General features: G+C 35.1%; 2 protein-coding genes across 4 annotated transcripts in view; one reads left to right on the forward strand and one right to left on the reverse strand.

The window, feature by feature from the left end:
* The window catches only part of LOC128549008 (uncharacterized), a 48,536-nt gene extending 39,068 nt beyond the window's left edge, over nt 1-9,468 (forward strand). The window contains exon 3 of the mRNA XM_053524936.1: nt 8,930-9,468. Coding sequence (XP_053380911.1) covers nt 8,930-9,423 — 494 coding nt within the window. The 3' untranslated portion in view covers nt 9,424-9,468. The remainder of the gene's footprint in view (nt 1-8,929) is intronic.
* The window catches only part of LOC123552495 (NADPH-dependent diflavin oxidoreductase 1-like), a 288,089-nt gene that overhangs the window by 181,025 nt on the left and 86,906 nt on the right, over nt 1-20,158 (reverse strand). The window lies entirely within an intron of this gene.

Consider the following 20,158-nt stretch of genomic DNA (forward strand, 5'->3'; position numbering starts at 1 on the left):
TTGGTTTTCTCGTGTGAATCAGTACTTTTTTCTAGTTTTAAATTTTTCATTTATTTTTTTTAAAATGACAGCTGGGTGGTTTTTTTTTTCGGAAATTTTCGTTTAAGATTGGCAGCTACATTGGGGGTAGAGTATGAGCTGAACAAAGGAAGAAAAGGGGAAAGTAAAAAATTGTTTGGGGAAGTAAGTGCAATTACTACACTTCTGCAACCCGTTTTTTTTTATTAAACCCTTTCTTTTGGAAAACGATTGAAATTTTGCCTTTGCGGCCATTTTGATCCATGATTAAACCTGCACACCCCTGCAGTCTTTTTCATTATCTTCACTGTTTTGCTATAAAAATCAGAATCTTTTTTGGTTTCACATTCCTTTTTAAAAGTAAAGGGACGTCCAAACTGAAAAAATGGACAAGTTCATTATAGAAAAAAGGGAGGGTAAGGATTAATCACATTTAAAGTAAAAATGCCCAAATTTAAAAAATATGAGTTTTGGGGATTTCTGACATTGTTGTGGATTTTTTTAAGTATATGGGGGAATTGTCCTCCGGGGCCCCCCAATTTTTTAAAACGTCTGAAAGGGGCGGTTTTTATGTTTTTCCCAGTTTTCCATACGTCTGTTGTTCGTTAACAATATTTTTTTCCTCTCTATAAAAATTGGTTTAACCCCCTTTAAGGATTTTAAGAAACTTGACACCATATTTCACCCCCATCAGGAGAAGTGCAGAGGCATATTCGGATGGCAGCTTCAAGGTTTAAGGTTCCCCTTAGGGGTTTATTGGTCAAAATGGGGTTTTTTTTTCCCGTCCGCTCTATAACTCTTAAACCCATTGAATGATTTTAAAGAAAAAATTTGGCCCCAAAAAAATTTACAAATTTAGGTGACGTGAAAACAGTTTTTTGGGTGGCTCGCTTCAAGATCAAGGTCACACTTTGGGGTCAAAAGGGCATATGAATGTGTGTTATGCTCTGCATTGAGGTGCTCTTGTTTTTGTACGGCAGTCCTTTTTTGTTTAAATTACAATAATTTTTTTTTTGAATTTCTTCCCCTTTTTTGTAAATTTAAAAAAAAACTTTTTAGAAGTTTTTTTTTATGGGATTGGTCAAAAGGAAACACGAGGACCACACAATTGGGGTGTTTTCGTTGGTAATGAAAATAATTTCTCCAATGAAAATTTCATGGCCATGTGTTTGTTTGGCTTTGGGAAATTTTTTGAAATTTTTAAAATAAAACATTTCCCCTTTTCTTTCCTTTATTTTCAGATTATTTGGGTGTGGTCGATGATGAACCCTTTTGTTAGCTTTTTTGGATAATGAACTGTAAGAAACATTTTAAAAAGAAAAGGGTGATCATAGAAGATAAAGCCCTTTGTGGCACCATCACAAATTGGAGACATTTGAAAATTCCCAAAAAAAATTATTCAAAGGGGTGCAGAAAAGTTGAATTTTTCCGAAGAAATTATTCAGGACGTGCAGAAATGGTTTTATTTTTAAAAAAATTTCCTGTTTTGAGTTTTAAAAAAGAAAAACCTTTCAGCAAAATTTCCCCTGATCAGCCAGACCCTCTTTTTAAAAAACCCTTTTTCTGTTTTGGTCATTTAATGGTTCCACTGGTCTTTTTTTAAAGGGGTTTCTAGAGATAGGGTTGTGGGGGGTGGGGGGGCAAAGGGGGGAACTTCTTAGAATTGCCCCTTTTTCCCTCAGTCCCGCCAAAAATTGGGTTTGTTTCCCCAAAATACCCATTTGACCCAGAGTTATCAAAACCCCACAGGATTGTAAATTTAGCACGGGAAGGGTTTTGCCCCCGGGTTTTTACACAGCCAAAACCAGAGTTTTTACCCCTTTACTTAGAAAAAAATATGCATAAAAGGGCCAAAATTTTAGTTTGCCCTGTTTCTCTGAAAAATAAAGAAAAAAACAAGGAAAAATTTCTCGCATGTGGGTAAAGTGAACCCAGAGTTTTTGATGGAGATATCCCCCTTTTCCAGACTAGGGGTTAATTTCCCTTTTTATTTTTGTCCAAAAACCATGTTTAAAGAGAATAAAATAATTACTGGCATGTTTAAAAAGTGATTTTTTTCAGCTGTCAAAACTGCTCATAGTTTTGGTCCTTGAAAAAAAAAATACATAAAAAGGGTACAAGATTGTGTCGAAAAGGGATCCCAAAAAAGTATTTAATTAAAGGCATAAAAAATTTGGGGTTGTTTTGAAAGCCCAGTTGCGCCATGGGTTTGGCCCTTTGGGGGTTTTTTTTTTTTTTCAGCCAGACTGGAGGTTACGGTCTGTGTCTAAGGGGGAAAAGGTAATTAATGTGTGTCCCCATAGGGCAAGAATTTTAGTTAAAATAATTTCTTTTAAAGATTGTAGTGATTTTCATATTTTTTTAAATTTTTTCCAAAAAAAAGTTTTTAGAGAAAAAAAATGAAAATTTAAGGGGAATTTTAATGAAAGTTTAAATCTTTTCCAAACTTGAGTAGAAGAAATTTTAGATGGTCAAATCCTTTTTAAGGCAAGGGGCTTGTTTGTATACTGTTTTCCCTCTCAAAATTGTTTCTATGTTTTTTTTGATTGAACTAAGATGTTTTAAATTTTTAAACTGATTAAGGCAAAGTTTATCCATTAGTCAAACTTAAAAAATTTTTGGCCCCTTTTTAAAAAGCTGTGATAGCTTTGCCCCCAAGTTTATTATTTTTTAGTCTTTTTCAGAGTCAAAAAAGGGTTTTTTTATAAATTAGAGTATAGGGTTAAAAATGGCATGGCAGGGACAAAATGGGAATAATAAGGTTTTTATGGGAAAATTTCATAGACAAAAAAAAATTTTAAAAAAGTTTGATCCCGTGTTTAAAGTAAAAAGTACTTTTGAAAATTTTTTCGAGCCCGCTTGCGGCTGGGGAAAACCCTGGCTAATCGGTTGTATGGTTTCTGTCCGGGGTTTGTTTTTTCCCGGAACCCTAAAATGACATGCATGGAGCAAAAACATTTATACGCCCCAAGGGACGTTTTTAAAGTTTTACCTTGGTGTCTGTTCCCCCTGTGGGCTCTTGAACCCCTTTAAGGATTTCAAAAAAGTTGAAAAAATGTTTTTCCCCCAAGGACGACGGCAGGGGCCCCCCATTTTTTTGGATGTCTCGATTCAAAGGGCAAAGGGGCCGACTTTGGGGTTTTTTTTAAAGGTTTAAATTTGTTTGTTTCGTTTTCGGCTCTGTAAACCCCTTGAACTGTTGAAGGGGTTTTAAAGAAACTTGGACAAATGGGTTTAACCCACCAAGGGCGACATGCAAGGCATGTTTCAGAAAAACTGGTTCAAGGTCAAGGGAAAATAAGAGGTCAAAGGTCAATTTACTTTTCTTTGTGTTTTATTGCTCGGGATTGCAGTGCTCTTGTTTTTAGCTCGACTATTCAAAGAAAAGTCTAGGTATTCTACCACCCCTCGCGTTGGCCGGGCGCGTACACCTTGGGGTTTAAATTTTTGCATGCAAGTACATACAGCAAACAATTAAAGGCATATAGCTTTGAAAATTATTTTTTTAATTTCCCCAAACCCAATGGGTCAAGTCCATAACTCTGGGCATGTATTTTTTAGCAAATTATGCCCCTTTAGGGCTTTTGAAAATTCTGGGTTTAAAATTTTCATGCAAGTTACTATCTCCCCAAAAATAATGCGGGTATTAAAAATGAAATTAAAATGTGTTTTTTGGGGTTTTAAAACTGGGTTTATTGCAGGGAAGTCCCATAAAATTGACCTTCATTTTTGCCAAATTATGCCCCCTTTTTGGGCTTAGAAAATTTGGTTTTTAAAAATTTTTCATGCAAGTTTCTATCTCCCCAAAATAAAGCAGATATTGAATTTTAAAATTTTACAGGTGTTTCGGCGTTTTTAAAAATAGTTGATTTTTTGGCCCAAAAATTTTGTCCCCTTTTTTAACTCTTGATATTTAACCCTTTTTTGGGAATATTTTCCTGCTTCTGCGACCAAAATTTTGAATAGTCGAGCTTTGGGTTCTTCGGACAGCTTTGTTATTTGGCAGATCCCTTTTTGGGTTTACCCCTTCATTAAAAAAAAATTTGAAATTTTCTTTCCCTTTTAAAGTTTCTTTTAAAAAGCTTTTTTGGGAAATTTTATTATTGGCCGTTTGGGGGAAAAAAAAAAAGGCCACCTTTTTTTTGTGGTACAACATAGTTTGGGCCTCCCCAAATTTTTTGGTTTTATTTTTACATACTTGTCTGGGGCAAAATTTTTTTTTGGACTTAGATTTTTTTTTTTTTAAATTTTTTCCCTTTGTTGTTTTCCCGTCCTTTGGGCTTAAAAAAGTCAAAATCTTTAAAAGTTTTCTGCCAAACCTCAGATGTAAACCCCCGGGGGGTATATTGCCCCGCTTGGGGGGAGCTTTTTTATATTTGGCATTTAAAGGTTTAACCTCGGTGAGATGGGGTGGGGTGCCCAAATTCCAATCTCAAAATTGGAAATCAAATGTCATGTCGCTCTTGTCGGCCCATAAAATATGCCAAAGTGGAGTCTTGTTTATATTTTGCATGAATGTCAAATCAAAAAGACGGAAGGGGTCCTGTGCAAAAACCCAGGTTCTATTTTTAAAGGTCAAAGGGCCCCAGTTAGAGACCCAAAAAGGGGGGGCTTTGACCTGTTGCCCCTTGGGGGATTAGTTCAAAAAAATTGGTTGGGGAAAGGGGAGAGGTTATGTACAGTCATCCTAATTTGTGGAAAAAATAGTTTTAAGAAATTTTGAGAAAAAAATTTAATTTTTTAAAAAAGCGGAAAAATTTATTTCACATGGGAAAAAATGATTTGGGGTTTGTGCAAATAATCCAGATTAGAAGTTGGCAATTCCTGTTTTATAAGTGGGCCCGTCTCATTTAAAAAGTGATTTTAAAAACAAATAAATAAATGCGCCCGTCTGAAAAAAAATATAACTCTGTCACCCCAAATTGTTTTTTAAATTATAATTTGAAAACTAAATTTTTTCTTTGAGATCACTTTTTTTAAGTGTTTGCGGTAAAACAAGGGGGAAAAAAAACTATTGTACCCTAAAAGGGAAAAAAAGGTAAAAAAAATAGAGTTATTCCCCCCCTTTAATTTAATTTTAAGGAAAAAAAATTTTTAAGTGATTGGTGAACTTTTTAAGTGATCACCGTCTAAGGGATGTTTTATCCCATAAGTGAAAGGGAAACAAATCTTACAGCAAACGAACGGGGGGAAGGGAAAAAAACTTTTTGGTTTTGTGATTTTTTTGACCTGGTTTAAAGGGGAACCCCCCCTGATGATCTAAAAAAAGGGGTTGGGGTTATTTTTTTTAAAAATTCATATACAGTTTCACCACAATGAGTTCTTGCGGCCCGCAAGTTTCAGTTTAGATTGCCCAAGTAACACCCGGGGTTTTGGCCCTTAGAAGTTTCTAGTGTTAATTTTAGGGTACTTTAAAAATGGCAATTTTTGCATCTAAAATTTTTATATATTTGACCCAGCACTATGAAATTTAAAACAGAATTTTTGATCCCATAATTTTGGGGGGTTTTACACACAAATTTTATTTGGATTTATTTGTAAAAATTTAAAAAGTTTTTGCCCCTTTTTTTGTTTTAAAAATCCAATATTTGTACATAACCAAAAATTTCCCTTTGGTTTGAATTTCATTAAATTTCTTTCTTCTTTTTATTTTAAAAATTTTTTTGTAAAATTAATTTTTTGGGACCCACACCTGGTTTAACCCCCCTTTCCTTGATCACCACCTAAACCCCCCACCCCCCCTCCCAAAAAAAAAAAAAAACATTCCCTTTTTTTAGATTTTTTTTCAAAAAAAAATTTATATACATGTTCACCACTATTGAGGTTATCGAGCCCCCAAGTTTCAGACAGATTGCCCCCCGTAAAAACCAAAAGTTATGGGGCCCCTTTGAAGTTTTCTGTGTTAACTTTTTTAGGGTTTACAGGTCTATAGATTTATTCCCCAAATTTCCCGATCGTAACTTTTGGGTATATTTGACCTAGAAAAATATGAAAATTTTTTTAGAATTTAGACACTAAAAATGGGGTTGTGCACAGACAATTTTTTACGGATTTCTTTTTGTAACTTCAGAGTTATTACCCTTTAGTTGTCTAAAAATCCACATATTTGTACATAACAAACTTACCATTTGGCAGAATTTCATTAAATTTCTTTCATTCTTTTCTGTGAACATTTATTATAAACATGTGAAGTTGTGCACCCACACCTGGTCACCCACTTGCCTTGGTCACACCCCCTCCCCCCCCAAAAAATTTTTTTTTTAATTTTCATTTCTTATTTTAGATTTTTTTCAAACCTTCCAAGTTGTACCGTTCCCCCACCTCACTTCTCCACCCAGTCATGCCCACCACTGATCATGCATCCTCTGCCCCCCCCCAACCCCTCCCTCCAACTTCACTCTTTTACCTTTTTTTTTTCATTTTTAATTTTCAATCAATATTTATAATCAACATGTGAAATTTTTTTGCTCTCCCGTTCCCCTGCACCCCCATCCCCTAAAAAAAATAAATATATACATATATCTATATATAGATATATATATTTCCATTCCCTTTTTTTTTTTTGAAATGTTCAAACCTTCAACATGTTAAGTTGTGACTGCACAAACCTTGCCCTCAGCCATGTTCAAGATATCTTACCTGTGTTCTCTTAAGGACATCTGATCTTTTAAGTTTTTAAGTTCAAACGTAAAACAGCAACACCTGGTGCCAAACCACTCAAAGACAATATTTCATTCCAGTTAAACTTCAAGCTCACATTTCAATTAACTGCATTTAATTTTAAAAGCTAAGCTTATTATAGTAAGCATATCCCATTCAAAATAAATTCTTTAGTCAGGATCAAAGTATCATACATTTATTATGTACTCTTTAATTAAACATTTGTTTTCTGTTAAATTGATTTTGACTAATGAAATTATTTGCTTCTTATTAACATCCTTAACTTTTTGCCGGATATATCTTTTTGCCATTCCACACCACAAACCCTTTCGGCGGGGGATACCAATTCATCAAATTTGCTTGTTTAACATAACACTGACACGAAAATGTGTCTTTTGATGATTTCCAGCCTTTCTTGTACTAGAGGAAGAATCCAGGTGCCCCTCCATGCATGGTACAAGAGGAAAACACCAGGTGCCCCTCCATGCATGGTACTAGAGAAAAACCTCAGGTGCCCCTCCATCGATGGTACTAAAGGAAGACCCCAGGTGCCCCACCATGCATGGTACTAAAGGAAGACCCAGGTACCCCTCCATGCATGGTACTAAAGGAAAACCTAAGGTGTTTCCATGCATGGTACTAGAGGAAGACCCCAGGTGCCTATCCATGCATGGTACTAAAGGAAGACACCAGGTGCCCCTCCATGCATGGTACTAAAGGAAGACCCCAGGTGCCCCACCATGCATAGTACTAAAGGAAGACCCCAGGTGCCCTCCATGCATGGTACTAAAGGAAGACCTCAGGTGCCCCTCCATGCATGGTACCAGAGGAAGACCCTAGGTGCCCCTTCATGCATGGTACTAGAGGAAGACCCCAGGTGCCCCTCCGTGCATGGTACTAAAGGAAGACTCCAGGTGCGCCTCCATGCATGGTACTAAAGGAAGATCCTAGGTGCCCCTCCATGCATGGTACCAGAGGAAGACCCCAGGTGCCCCTCCATGCATGGTACCAGAGGAAGACCCCAGGTGTCCCTCCATGCATGGTACTAAAGGAAGACTCTAGGTGCCCCAACATGCATGGTACTAAAGGAAGACCCCGGTGCCCCTCAATGCATGGTGCTAAGGGAAGACCCTAGGTGCCCCTCTATAGGCCTACATGGTTCTAAAGGAATATCCCAGGTGCCACTCCATGCATTGTTTCAAGCACAACCATCCAGTTATATGGCTTCCTCACCCGAGAGTTCTGCACCACAAGCAAAGTTTCCAAACCACAGGGGTGAGTTTAAAATTAACTCGAAACTCACTTTTCCAACTCGAAACTCATTTTTTTTTAACTCGAAACTCACTTTTTTAACTCAAAACTCATTACTCGAAAAACAAAGAAATCCTCAAGCCATAGGTAGTTCGAACCAACTGAATTTGAAATATAATTAGGTAAGAATTACTAGAGAAACATGATGTACTGCATATCTTACTAAGCAATTGACTAAAGAAAGTATGGAAATGCTATAAATTTCAGTTTTATGCTTATTAAAAAAAAACACACATTAATTGTATACCGTATGAAGATAGAGGTTTTATAAGGACCATAGGTCAAGAGTATAGCAGGCTGAGTTCGTGCAAATGAAGTTGAATGTACCATAAAACTTAATACAATGCACTCAACGCTTTTTATCCAAAAACCTTTTATTATATTTACTACAGCTATAATTCCAGTAACTTTATGCTGCCTTCAGATAAATTTATGATTTTATGATTACTTTTAAAGACAGTGCTGTGCTCATAAAGAATAAAACAAAATCAAGAACTGTTAAATTCAAGTATTATTCATGCATTTGGCTTAACATTCTGTACTCAGACAGATGGAAAACAAAAGTGTATTATTGTTGGAATCTTTCAACCAGTAAATAGATAAATCATAAAATCATGTATCTGGTCAGTCTTATTTCTGCAGATAGGATAGCCATGTAGTGGTTTCTAAAACCATAGTTAGGTGAGGCATTACCACTGATCATATCAATTTGCACCTTGTCTGAATAAACAGCTTTTGATTAACTAATGTCCATTAAACGGTCATAAAATTACATGAATGGATCAGGGGAAAGCAGAGAAATTCTCTGAGATCTGGGCAAAAAGTACAAACTGTATAGTGTCTTTTTTGAAAATATCGTGGAAAAGTTAAAGCAATAACTGCGTATGTACAAAAAGTGTTATATATTACCGATACATATTATTCATATTCTTATATTCAGAGCAAGTTATTCCGGTGATGAAACTGCCCGCTGAACATATATATACAGGTGATTGCAATAATGAAACAACCCAAGAAATAATCAAACAACAAGTTCTTCTTTATTTGGCTGGTGTATTAGAAGATGTTGACAATTCAATTTGTCCAGATCAAGAAACTAGTAAAATTGAGAACTTCGTGATTGTTTGTGGTATAAATTCGAGAAGAAGACGTAGGAGGGAGACACAGCACGGTATTTTCAAACGCCAGGATGGGAAAATTGTCGTGACATTTAATATAATGGTGGATGTTGATGCAAGAAACAAGACAGCCGAAAACGCTTATCTTGATATTCTAGATTTCTATGAAAATGTCACAGAATTGATAAAAGAATACGTAAATGAAGGAATGTTTGATATTCAAAGCTTAACTCTGTCCGTCGAGCTTTTAAGTCAGATGCTTCACCTGAATTCGTATGTACTGACTCCGGATACAAGTTTGTGTCTCGGAGTTTGAAGTGCAGTAAGTCATCTTTAATTTCATAGCTTTTATCTAAACCAATATCGGGAATATATTTTTCAATGTCTAATTCAAAAAGAAAAATATGCTCATTGATTTCTTTCTGACTTACTTTTAATCGCTGTTTAAACGGATAGAAAATAAACTATATGTATATACCTTTATGTCATAATACTAATACTCTGTTCACACCTACATATTAAGATTAACATGAAAGTCGGGAACATGTTTTGACTGTTCAAATAAATAGAACAATAACACTGTGGAAAATCATTCGACCAGAACATGAAGATAATGTGCGCATCTGATATAGTGATAATATCAAGCAAGGGATTAAGACATTTAGTGATTCGAATGTTTGATAATATTATTATTATTATACCAGATTTATATAGCACCCTTTTCATGATCAATTTCACGTTCAAAGGCGCTTTACATAGTTCAAATGCAGCCACACAGGGCGCATAATTCATCCTCTACTAGTACAGACACAGAGCGATCTGACCAGAGGGACAGAGTAAGACAAAGCCCCCACGACAGAGAGATCAGAAATCAGATAAGGCATGTCCGGCTAACTTAGCCTAGCTCGTTGCGAATAGACAGTCTGGTTCTTTAACGTGCCCAGTGTATAGCACTGATACACGGAAGGATTGCCTGGGTTCCTGACCAGTACACCTCTAGTTTGTTGGGAAACACTGAAAAGCGTTTCTGAAAATTCCCGAGTAGCTGCCGGGTATCGAACCCCCCGACCTCAGGATTGGAAGGCCAGTGTGCAAACCACTGAGCTATCCGTCCACATAATATAAGATTAGCGCTAGAAATGTCACATTTACTTATAACTTATAACACAATAACTTACGATTTATATTGCAAGCTTTTTATTTTCTGTTTATAAAATAAACTGTAAATTAATGAGATATTCCGTATATAACGAGATATGGCTGTTGATAGCTACAGACTGATAATGCCAAAGTTTTAAATACTAAATTTGTGTAGCAGAACTTTGTAAAAGGACTGTACAGTGCAACCCCTGTTGAGAAACACTTTTTGGGAGATACAAATATTGACTGCTATGTAGAGGTTGTTATTCTGGAGAGGTTAATTTAATATTATATTTCAGCTAATGGAAATTTTGGTGATGTTGTTATAGAGTTATAACTTAAGAGAGGGCCGCTACAGAGAGGTTGTACTGTACTTCGATAAATTATAAGGGAATAGTCCCTGTCCTGCATGTTTTACTTCAGAATTGCATTACTAGGAAACGTGCCTAAATTCAAATTTACACAATATTTCTTTGAAAGAACATACTTGAATTTGCATTACAGAACCATGTCCCAGAGGAACTTACTTGAATTCAACAACAAGCATTTGTGAATATTGTAATATCGGTGAATATATGGACCATGAAGCCGCGACAGCGTGTGACGTTTGTCCTTATGGATACAGCACACTGTATGAAGGATCTAAGAACATAACAGCTTGCATAAGTAAGTACAACAAGCAAATTAATATATATTGTGAGGTCAAATAAAAAGAAAGCAACTAGTTTTACCGTCGAATGTTATGCAATGCGTTTGACCTTCTTTTGCGTTGTTTCGTTCTGTTCACCGTAAGGACCGGTTAATATCTATAGTTTGTATGATTTTTAAAATCATGTCAAACCAAACATTTGGTTGAAGATATATACGTTATAAAAGGAATACTTTTTATCGAAATTTGTTCTATAACGTTTTTTTCTCCTGGTTTGGTACATGTATGGCGAATAAGAGATTTTTTTTTTTCAAGGGATCTTTTTACAGATTTTATTTGATGCTTTGAAATCTAATGATATTTCATATCTAATAAAAACAAACGAAAAACAGCAAAAAGATCGTGAGATTTAAATGTTGATTGAATATTATATACCATGGATGAATTTGTTTTACTTCTTAGAGCTATGCAGTCCTGGGTTTGTGTCAAGAACAGCTATGGAACCATGTTTTGCTTGTCCAGTCGGTACTTATCAGCCTCTTCTAGGTCAGACAAAGTGCGAGTCGTGTCCACATGGCACTGCGACCAAAGACACAAACAGTATCACTGCTGAAGAATGCGATATCTTTGATATTTTTATCGGCACATTAGAAGAACAATCCGTAATCGCCACATTCAATGCAGATGATTCAGCAACCCTGACATTATCATTATGGCTCAAACCAGTTAATCTTGATAATTTCCGTCTGTCAATATACATCACCAACATATTTGGCGAAATTATAAATATAACATTTTCTAACTATGTTTATGTTGTATTTGGATCAAGGTTTGTATATTCAGTAATAGTTGCAAGGAATACAGCCATTTTGAAACTATTATTTTTATCAACTTTGCAAATGAAAAAAATCGACTTATGATTCAGTTCATTTAATTTTCTATTGAATTATAAATAACACACATCACCACTGATTCACTTACTATGAGTACTAGGCATTAATGTTTATTCATTTAATGTCTGTAATACATTTTGAATATTAAGTATTAATAATCATTGAGTGCTAAATATTTGCTTGACGGAAATAAAAATATACTTTCATAAAGTGAGAAACTCTTTACAGTTCTAATAATGCAAGTGATGGGACGTTGACAAAAGACCAGTGGACCCATATTGCGTGTAGTTTTAATACTAACTCAGGCAGTATGCAGCTTTATGTTGGAGGAAAACTGATAATGAGTGAAACGCAAGCAGTCAGAGATCCCTTAAAAACGATATCAAAAGGAACCATTGAGATGGAAAATATATCTAAAGGCAAACATTTTATGCATGCAAATTTGGAAACTACATGTACAATTTTTACATTATATTAATAATGTTTAAAATTTAATGTTTTCAGTTATGCTGTAGTCATCAAAAGTATTAGAAGATCAAATGAGAGCACTTGCAGTTGTATTCCTTTCTTATATTTTAATCAGCTCTGCAAAATGTTCCATTTACGGCATAGACCTCAACTAAGAATATCTAAAAATCCTATGTACATTTGATAAGGATTTTTTAAATATCTTAAGTAAATATCTAAAGATAAAATATTTAAGTGAAGGTTATCTTTCAGTGTTTTTAGCTCACCTGTCACAAAGTGACAAGGTGAGCTTTTGTGATCGCGCAGCGTCCGTCGTCCGTCCGTCCGTGCGTGCGTCCGTGCGTAAACATTTGCTTGTGACCACTCTAGAAGTCACATTTTTCATGGGGTCTTTATGAAAATTGGTCAGAATGTTCATCTTGATGATATCTAGATCAAGTTCGAAACTGGGTCACGTGCGGTCAAAAACTAGGTCAGTAGGTCTAAAAATAGAAAAACCTTGTAACCTCTCTAGAGGCCATATATTTCAAAAGATCTTCATGAAAATTGATCAGAATGTTCACCTTGATGATATCTAAGTTAAGTTCGAAAGTGGGTCACGTGCCATCAAAAACTAGGTCAGTAGGTCAAATAATAGAAAAACCTTGTGACCTCTCTAAAGGCCATATTTTTCCTGGGATATGTATGAAAATTGGTCTGAATGTTCATCTTAATGATATCTAGGTCAAGTTCGAAAGTGGGTTACGTGCCTCAAAAACTAGGTCAGTAGGTCAAATAATAGAAAAAACCTTGTGACCACTTTAAAGGCCATATTTTTGATGGGATCTGTATGAAAGTTGGTCTGAATGTTCATCTTCGAAACTTGGTCATGTGCGGTTAAAAACTAGGTCAGTAGGTCTAAAAATAGAAAAACCTTGTGACCTCTCTAGAGGCCATACTTGTGAATGGATAACCATAAAGATTGGTCAGAATGTTTATCTTGATGACATCTAGGTCAAGTTTGAAAGTGGGTCACGTGCCATCAAAAAGTAGGTCAGTAGGTCAAATAATGAAAAAAAGTTGTGACCTCTTTAGAGGCCATATTTTTCATTGGATCTGTATGAAAGTTGGTCTGAAAGTTTATCTTGATGATATATAGGTCAGGCTTGAAACTGGGTCAACTGCGATCAAAAATTAGGTCAGTAGGTCTTAAAATAGAAAAACCTTGTGACCTCTCTAGAGGCCATACCCTTAAATGGATCTTCATGAAAATTGATCAGAATGTTTAACTTGATAATAACTAGGTCAAGATTGAAACTGGGTCACGTGCCGTCAAAAACTAGGTCAGTAGGTCAAACAATTAAAAAACCTTGTGTCCTCTCTAGAGGCCATACTTTTCATGGGATCTGTATGAAAGTTGGTCTGAATGTTTATCTTGATGATATCTAGGTCAAGTTTGAAACTGGGTCAACTGCAATCAAAAACTAGGTCAGTAGGTCTAAAATTAGAAATTTTTTTTTGACCTCTCTAGAGGCCATATTTTTCAATGGATCTTCATGAAAATTGGTCTGAATGTTCACCTTGATGATATCTAGGTTAGTTTTGAAACTGGGTCACGTGCGGTCAAAAACTAGGCCAGTAGGTATAAAAATAGAAAACCTTGTGACCTCTCTAGAGGCCATATTTTTCAAGAGATCTTCATGAAAATTAGTGAGAATGTTTTCCTTGATTATATCTAGTTAAAATTTAAAACAGGGTCACATACCTTTGAAAACTAGGTCAATAGGTCAAAAAATAGTAAAACCTTGTGACCTCTCTAGAGGCCATATTTTTCAATGGATCTTCATGAAAATTGGTCAGAATTTTTATCTTTATAATATCTAGGTCAAGTTCAAAACTGGGTCACATAAGCTCAAAAACTAGGTCACTATGTCAAATAAATATAAAAACGACGTCATACTCAAAACTGGGTCATGTGGGAACAGGTGAGCGATTCAGGACCATCATGGTCCTCTTGTTTTTCGAAATGCTGGTAAATGATACCACATGCACATGAACAATGATAGAATATTTGCTTGTTTCACTTATGATAGCCCAGCTTTAAAATGCTTTAATTTGCATCATTGATTGTAGGTATATACATATCTGGCTTCACTCTGTACAATCGACATATAGATCAGGCTGGTGTAACGTCTCTGTTACAATATTGTGCAGTGACTGCAGCGGACGGGTTATTCTCAATGACAGATATGTTACCACATCTCGTTCAAGGAAGTTCTATAATATTTCCGACGACCTGCGACCCTAAGAAATAGATATAAATCATCTCTTCTATACAATAAATGGTCATACACAGCGTTGTTTGTTAACTTCTGTTCAGTTTGAGAGGAATTACATATTTAAATATAACGTATAGGCATTCCTTTAATTAACTGTACTCAGCTGACATTTTAAATTGTAAAGGCTCATCTCATGTGTTGCAACATGTTTCGCTGTGAACTTAAATATGTGTTTTCCTTTTTAAATCCTGTTTTCGATAATTACTTTCTCAAATATCTGTCAAACGTTTAAATAATGATTGTAAGTGTAGAAACTATTGCTGAATCCATTGTTTAAGATTACCCCTGTTATAGCTATAACTGTATTAGGTGCAATAATAATAGTAGCGCTTTTCAAATTAATGAAATAAGTTAACATCTAAATGGTTAGCTATGTGATTTTAACATGAAATTAAAAAAAAGCCGTATGGAACTTTAAAGTGTAGGGACAGTCAACATAATCATAGCATACATAGAACACGATAAAGTCTCTTCTATTAATGTTGATACTAACGAATTTGTAATGCAGCGGTTAACGAGTGTGAGACGGGGCCTTGCGGTACTCATACATGTATAAACAAAGTGAATGGATTTGAATGCATTTGTCAAAATGGAATGACCGGCGATCTGTGCGACATACCACCAGATTACTGTCTATATAATGACTGTATGAATGGAGAGTGTGTTTCCGGCAATGGAACATATAGATACACATGCAATGACGGCTACACTGGTGTGTTCTGCAATAAACCACCAGGTAATCATAATTCAGATATACCAGATATGTCAGATATATATAACAATGCAATATCCTATCTGTACGACAGACATTTAATATAATTTGATAAACACATTTCTATATATTCACAATTTTAAGCAGTATCAGTTAAAGAATCAAATAGCCGTATATTATCTTTTTTATCATTTTAACTTCAAAAGCCATATATGTAAAGGAAGCTGCAAACATTTAAAGTAAGTGATTTTGATTTCCAAAAGATTAAATGAGTTCTATTTCACACTTTTGTATTCAATTTAAATGCCTATAAGGAATGCTAACTTCAAAGTATATATACAATCTTTTCATCATATAGGGGCTGTGCACTATCGCTGACTTTAAAACACTGGCCCCTTATGTAGGTTCGAGCTTCACTCATGGTGCTGAATTCTTCATATGAGCTAGCCTACCATCTGGCTTAATAAAGATCGGTTATGAAATACTGAACGTAGGGGCACGTGGGGTCTTCCTCCACCTTCAAAACTGAAAATCTGCCATATAACCTATAAATGCGCCGAGAAGACGTTAAACCCCAAAGAACTAACAAATGTTCATGACAGGTCTTATGGTTCAGTGAAGGTCCACAAACTTCTAATCACTTGCCCCTTATCTTTACGAGTTAAGGCACGGCTTCGTACTTATCTTAAAAAAAACAAAAAAACTAACATGGCCTGTGGAGGGTCGGGTTTTTTTATCCATGTGCTCGCTCATACCTTTAATCTCGCCCGGAGATGCATCTAGGGTCTTCCTCCACCATTATAGTAAGTCGGTGTGACTTGTGTCCAATATTTTAAGAGAACTATAAGAGCTATGCTTGAAGAGAAGAATGTACCTATTTAAGCCAGTATTGCAGGAACGTTTGTGTATTTCATCCGTTATTTGTTTATTTTGTTCTTGTTGTCTACATGTTTCACCTTTTCTATATAATTCTATGCTATATATGCTATATAAATCATTGACACATGCAAACGTATAAACGTATATTGCTGTCGGTTTTTGTTTCAAGTAAATATGTGGCTTTCGCTGTTAGATTTCTTTGGTCCTTCTTCAAATCCAACACACGATTTGATCTTCTCTAAAAGGCTTTGTTTCAAAATTTGGACATTCTTAAATTTCATTGATGCGCCTCTAGTCAGCTGTTAGAATGTTCCTATGCAGTTATTCAATATCCATCTATTCATTCATTTACAGTAAATGGAGGCTGGCCAGAATGGCGGGAGTGGAGCAGCTGCTCTGTGTCATGCGGTGGTGGAACACGCTACCGGAGTCGGAATGTAATAATCCTGTGCCGGGATTCATGGGCTTAGATTGTGAAGGAAATAAGACGGAAACAGAAGCATGTAACGATCACACGTGTCCATGTATGTCAACTGAACATTTTACTTTTCATTTTAGTTGGTTCATGTTTGAGTTTATTTTTGTGAGAAGAATCGAACGTGGAATGCAATAGATTGTTTCATAGAATAATGTACAGGCTTGATCGGTTGAATTGTGAATTGCATTATTATAATGTTATGTTCAATTTCTGTTTTAGCATGCCCAAAGCTGGAGAGAGATTATGATACTATTGTGACATGTAGAGATGATTTATCTGAACATTTTTTAGAATGCAACATGACGTGTGTAAGGGGAACATTTTTAGCAAATGGACAAAGACCATATGAAAAATACAAATGCGGTCCCACCACTGGTTATATATGGGAACCAACCGATAAGATGCCTGCATGTGTTGGTACGAAACATCTGACAAATTAGAATCAAAGAGCCAAATGGAGTACTTTATCATATGAATTAGTATATGGATTATATCTGTATACATTAAATACTACTATCAAATATGCAACAATACAAATTTACTATTTTTTAAATGTTTTGAACTTGTTTACGTAACAATAACTATAATATTGTCATGAAATTTTTTAATTTTATTACACTGGTATGGAAATACTTGTATAATTTTAATGGGTAGACATTCAAAATTAATAAGATCCTCTAAATAGCTTTGAAGGAAAACCACACGTCCATTTGTTTCGAACAAAGTCTGATACTAAGTCATCTCGAGGTCACTGTTAAATAGCCTGTGTTACCAGGTAACATATTTTCCTATATTTTAAACTTGATGAAATGATTATTTTCAATTATTATTTTATAAATTGTGAATTAAAGTTTTAAAACATCTTAGTGTAAAATGTATACGACATGTTAGTTCCGACATGTGAAAAGTTATGCAAATTTAAGGACATGTAATCAGATTTGAATTGAAGTGCCCCTTAGATTCATTAATCACATTGCGCAGGGAGTAGATTTGGGATACAAATACATTGATAAATTATTCTTGGCAATTTCTCGCCTACATTTTGTGGAAAGTATATAATTGTCCGATAACGTGCAAGGAAGAAAAAATCATAGTGATGCCATATGGTATAAGTCATATTGTGACGTCATGAAATTAATATATTTGTCATCGTGGTTTAAATTGAATGTGATAGGCAAGAAAAATGATCGTACATGCCCGCCTGTGAACGATACCTAAATAATCAACCCTCAGCGATGTCCCTCGTGTCAGGTTACTTAAAGGGCTATAGAAATGCCTGACAATTAATTAATTGTATATGAAAGCCATTCTCAAGTATTTCATACAGCTGAAAGAATTCTTAAAATCAGACCACTTTCGAAAAAGATATGGGAGTTTCAATTTAAGAAAATGGCTGATCATGGAGACAGCTATTTCAGTTCTTTTATGACATCATAGATGTTAAACATGGTATTTTAGTATAGCTGTAAAAATATAGAAATTTATTTGAGAGAAGTAAATCAATACAGGTCAAATAAATATCCAGAACTTTAATAAATCCATCATTTTGCTTTTTCGTTGCCATAGAAACAAATGGCCGCGACTTTGATCAAATATTTAGATGCTCATAACTTTCACATTTTAATCCAATTTTGAACATTTTTTTCACGTCTTTAAATGGTTTAATAACTTCTAGTAGACGGAATTAACAAACGAAGAACATTGCATTTCCTTTTGGGAAAATCCTAGCTCATACAGACAAGCATATATACGGTTTGACATCCTACTTTAAAACTGGATTTTTTTCCTAATTCATATTATCAATGAGGCTCAAAGATAATAACCTAAATATACTGTATTAGAAATAAAATATTGCGAACTTAATATTACCGACTGAAAAATATAAAAACAAAGGAATTCAATTGAAATAATTTATGTTTCACAGTTTGATTGCAATTTTATTCCTCAGACAGCCATGTATTTAGTTTTATTGTCTATTATAAATATATTTCTGTGTGTGTTTAAGTATATCTACCACCGGTATTCTTTCACACAAAAATTTTCTATTCAGATGTGACAGTTCCTGACATACTTGGAACGCAGGTAAGCGTAACATATACAGACACTGTTTCTGATTCCGACGTGGATGACGTCAACTTATCCGTAGAACAGAAGTTTAATGACTTCAAACGTGAGACGTGCCAATTAAAGTCTACTATTGTCTCGAATAATGTGTCAAATAATTTGTCAAAACGGTCAACTTCGTCTACATTAACTCTGCAGTTTTCTAAACATCTGACAGGCAATGGGGATATCGCACTGGCTGATTACTTAACTAACGGAACAGGTAACTGTCCATTTCGGCTCCCTTGATTGTAAAACAAAACTTTAGACTTTTATACAGTGTTAATATTTATCTGTATTTTGGACTCACTAACTGATTTGTCAACTAATTCCCTGTCTGTTCATGTAAAAGCGTAGAATGTCCATTACATTTAAAAACTTTCTGCAATATATATATACTGTGAAATTGTAATATTAAACTTTTCTGAAAATTGTCTATTGCCATTTACCGCAGTTGAAGAGTTTAAACAAATTGCAATTCATTGGAAATTAGTCATATAGTAAGGGAGAATAATTGAAAGTAATACATATTTAAATAACAATATAGCTTTATTTACAAATCAATGTTTTTTTCTACAAAAAATCAGATAAAACTTGTTATTTTACATTAACAAAACGTTACCACAGGTACGATATACATGTATATTTTTTTTATTAATTGTAAAACAAGAAACATCGGCAATGACAGAGCTATTAGATACAGTCCGTTCAATAGTTGCATTAACTGAGTTCATACAAACAAATTCAACATCGATTTTTGATGTAAATGTTGGCGGCGTGGAGTACACAACAGACAGTAACTCTGTTTCATTTGCTGGGACAGTAACCTGTGCTGATGGGTACGATGGAGCAGATGGACTATGTGGTAAACCTAATTTTCTCTAAAATAAGGAAAAATTGCTGGTAGGTTAAAATTCAGCTGATGCATAAAGTCATTTCGTATCCTGCAATATTTGGGTTACGCCGGTTAATGAACCTATTTAGATTACTTGTATTCCTTGCCAATGTTATGCGTTAGCAGTTTCCAAACATTGTATTTTTTCTAGTTAAGAGTCACACCGACACTGAGTTCATTGGAAACTATTGCAGTATTGAGGGTTGAGGCAGAACCCAGGTGCCTCCCCTGGTTTTGTTTCAGGCATAGGTTGGTACCCGTTTAAAATCACCACACATGATAAATTCTTCACCGAAAGCGAGGTTTGGAACCAACATTAGTTAGGGGTAAGGCGGCCAAAGTCAGCGACCTTAGCTATCGGCCACGGAAGGGCCTCCATCCCTTACCCAAAAATGCTTAAAGGCTTTGCTAGGTAAATGATATTAAGTCAATCATCCACAAGAAAACACGTTTCTCTACTAGATTTGAACTAACGACATCTTTACTGGAATTCTTTTGCTCTACCTACCAAGCCAG

Source organism: Mercenaria mercenaria, chromosome 15 (assembly GCF_021730395.1).
Source record: "Mercenaria mercenaria strain notata chromosome 15, MADL_Memer_1, whole genome shotgun sequence".
Lineage (NCBI taxonomy): Eukaryota > Metazoa > Mollusca > Bivalvia > Venerida > Veneridae > Mercenaria > Mercenaria mercenaria.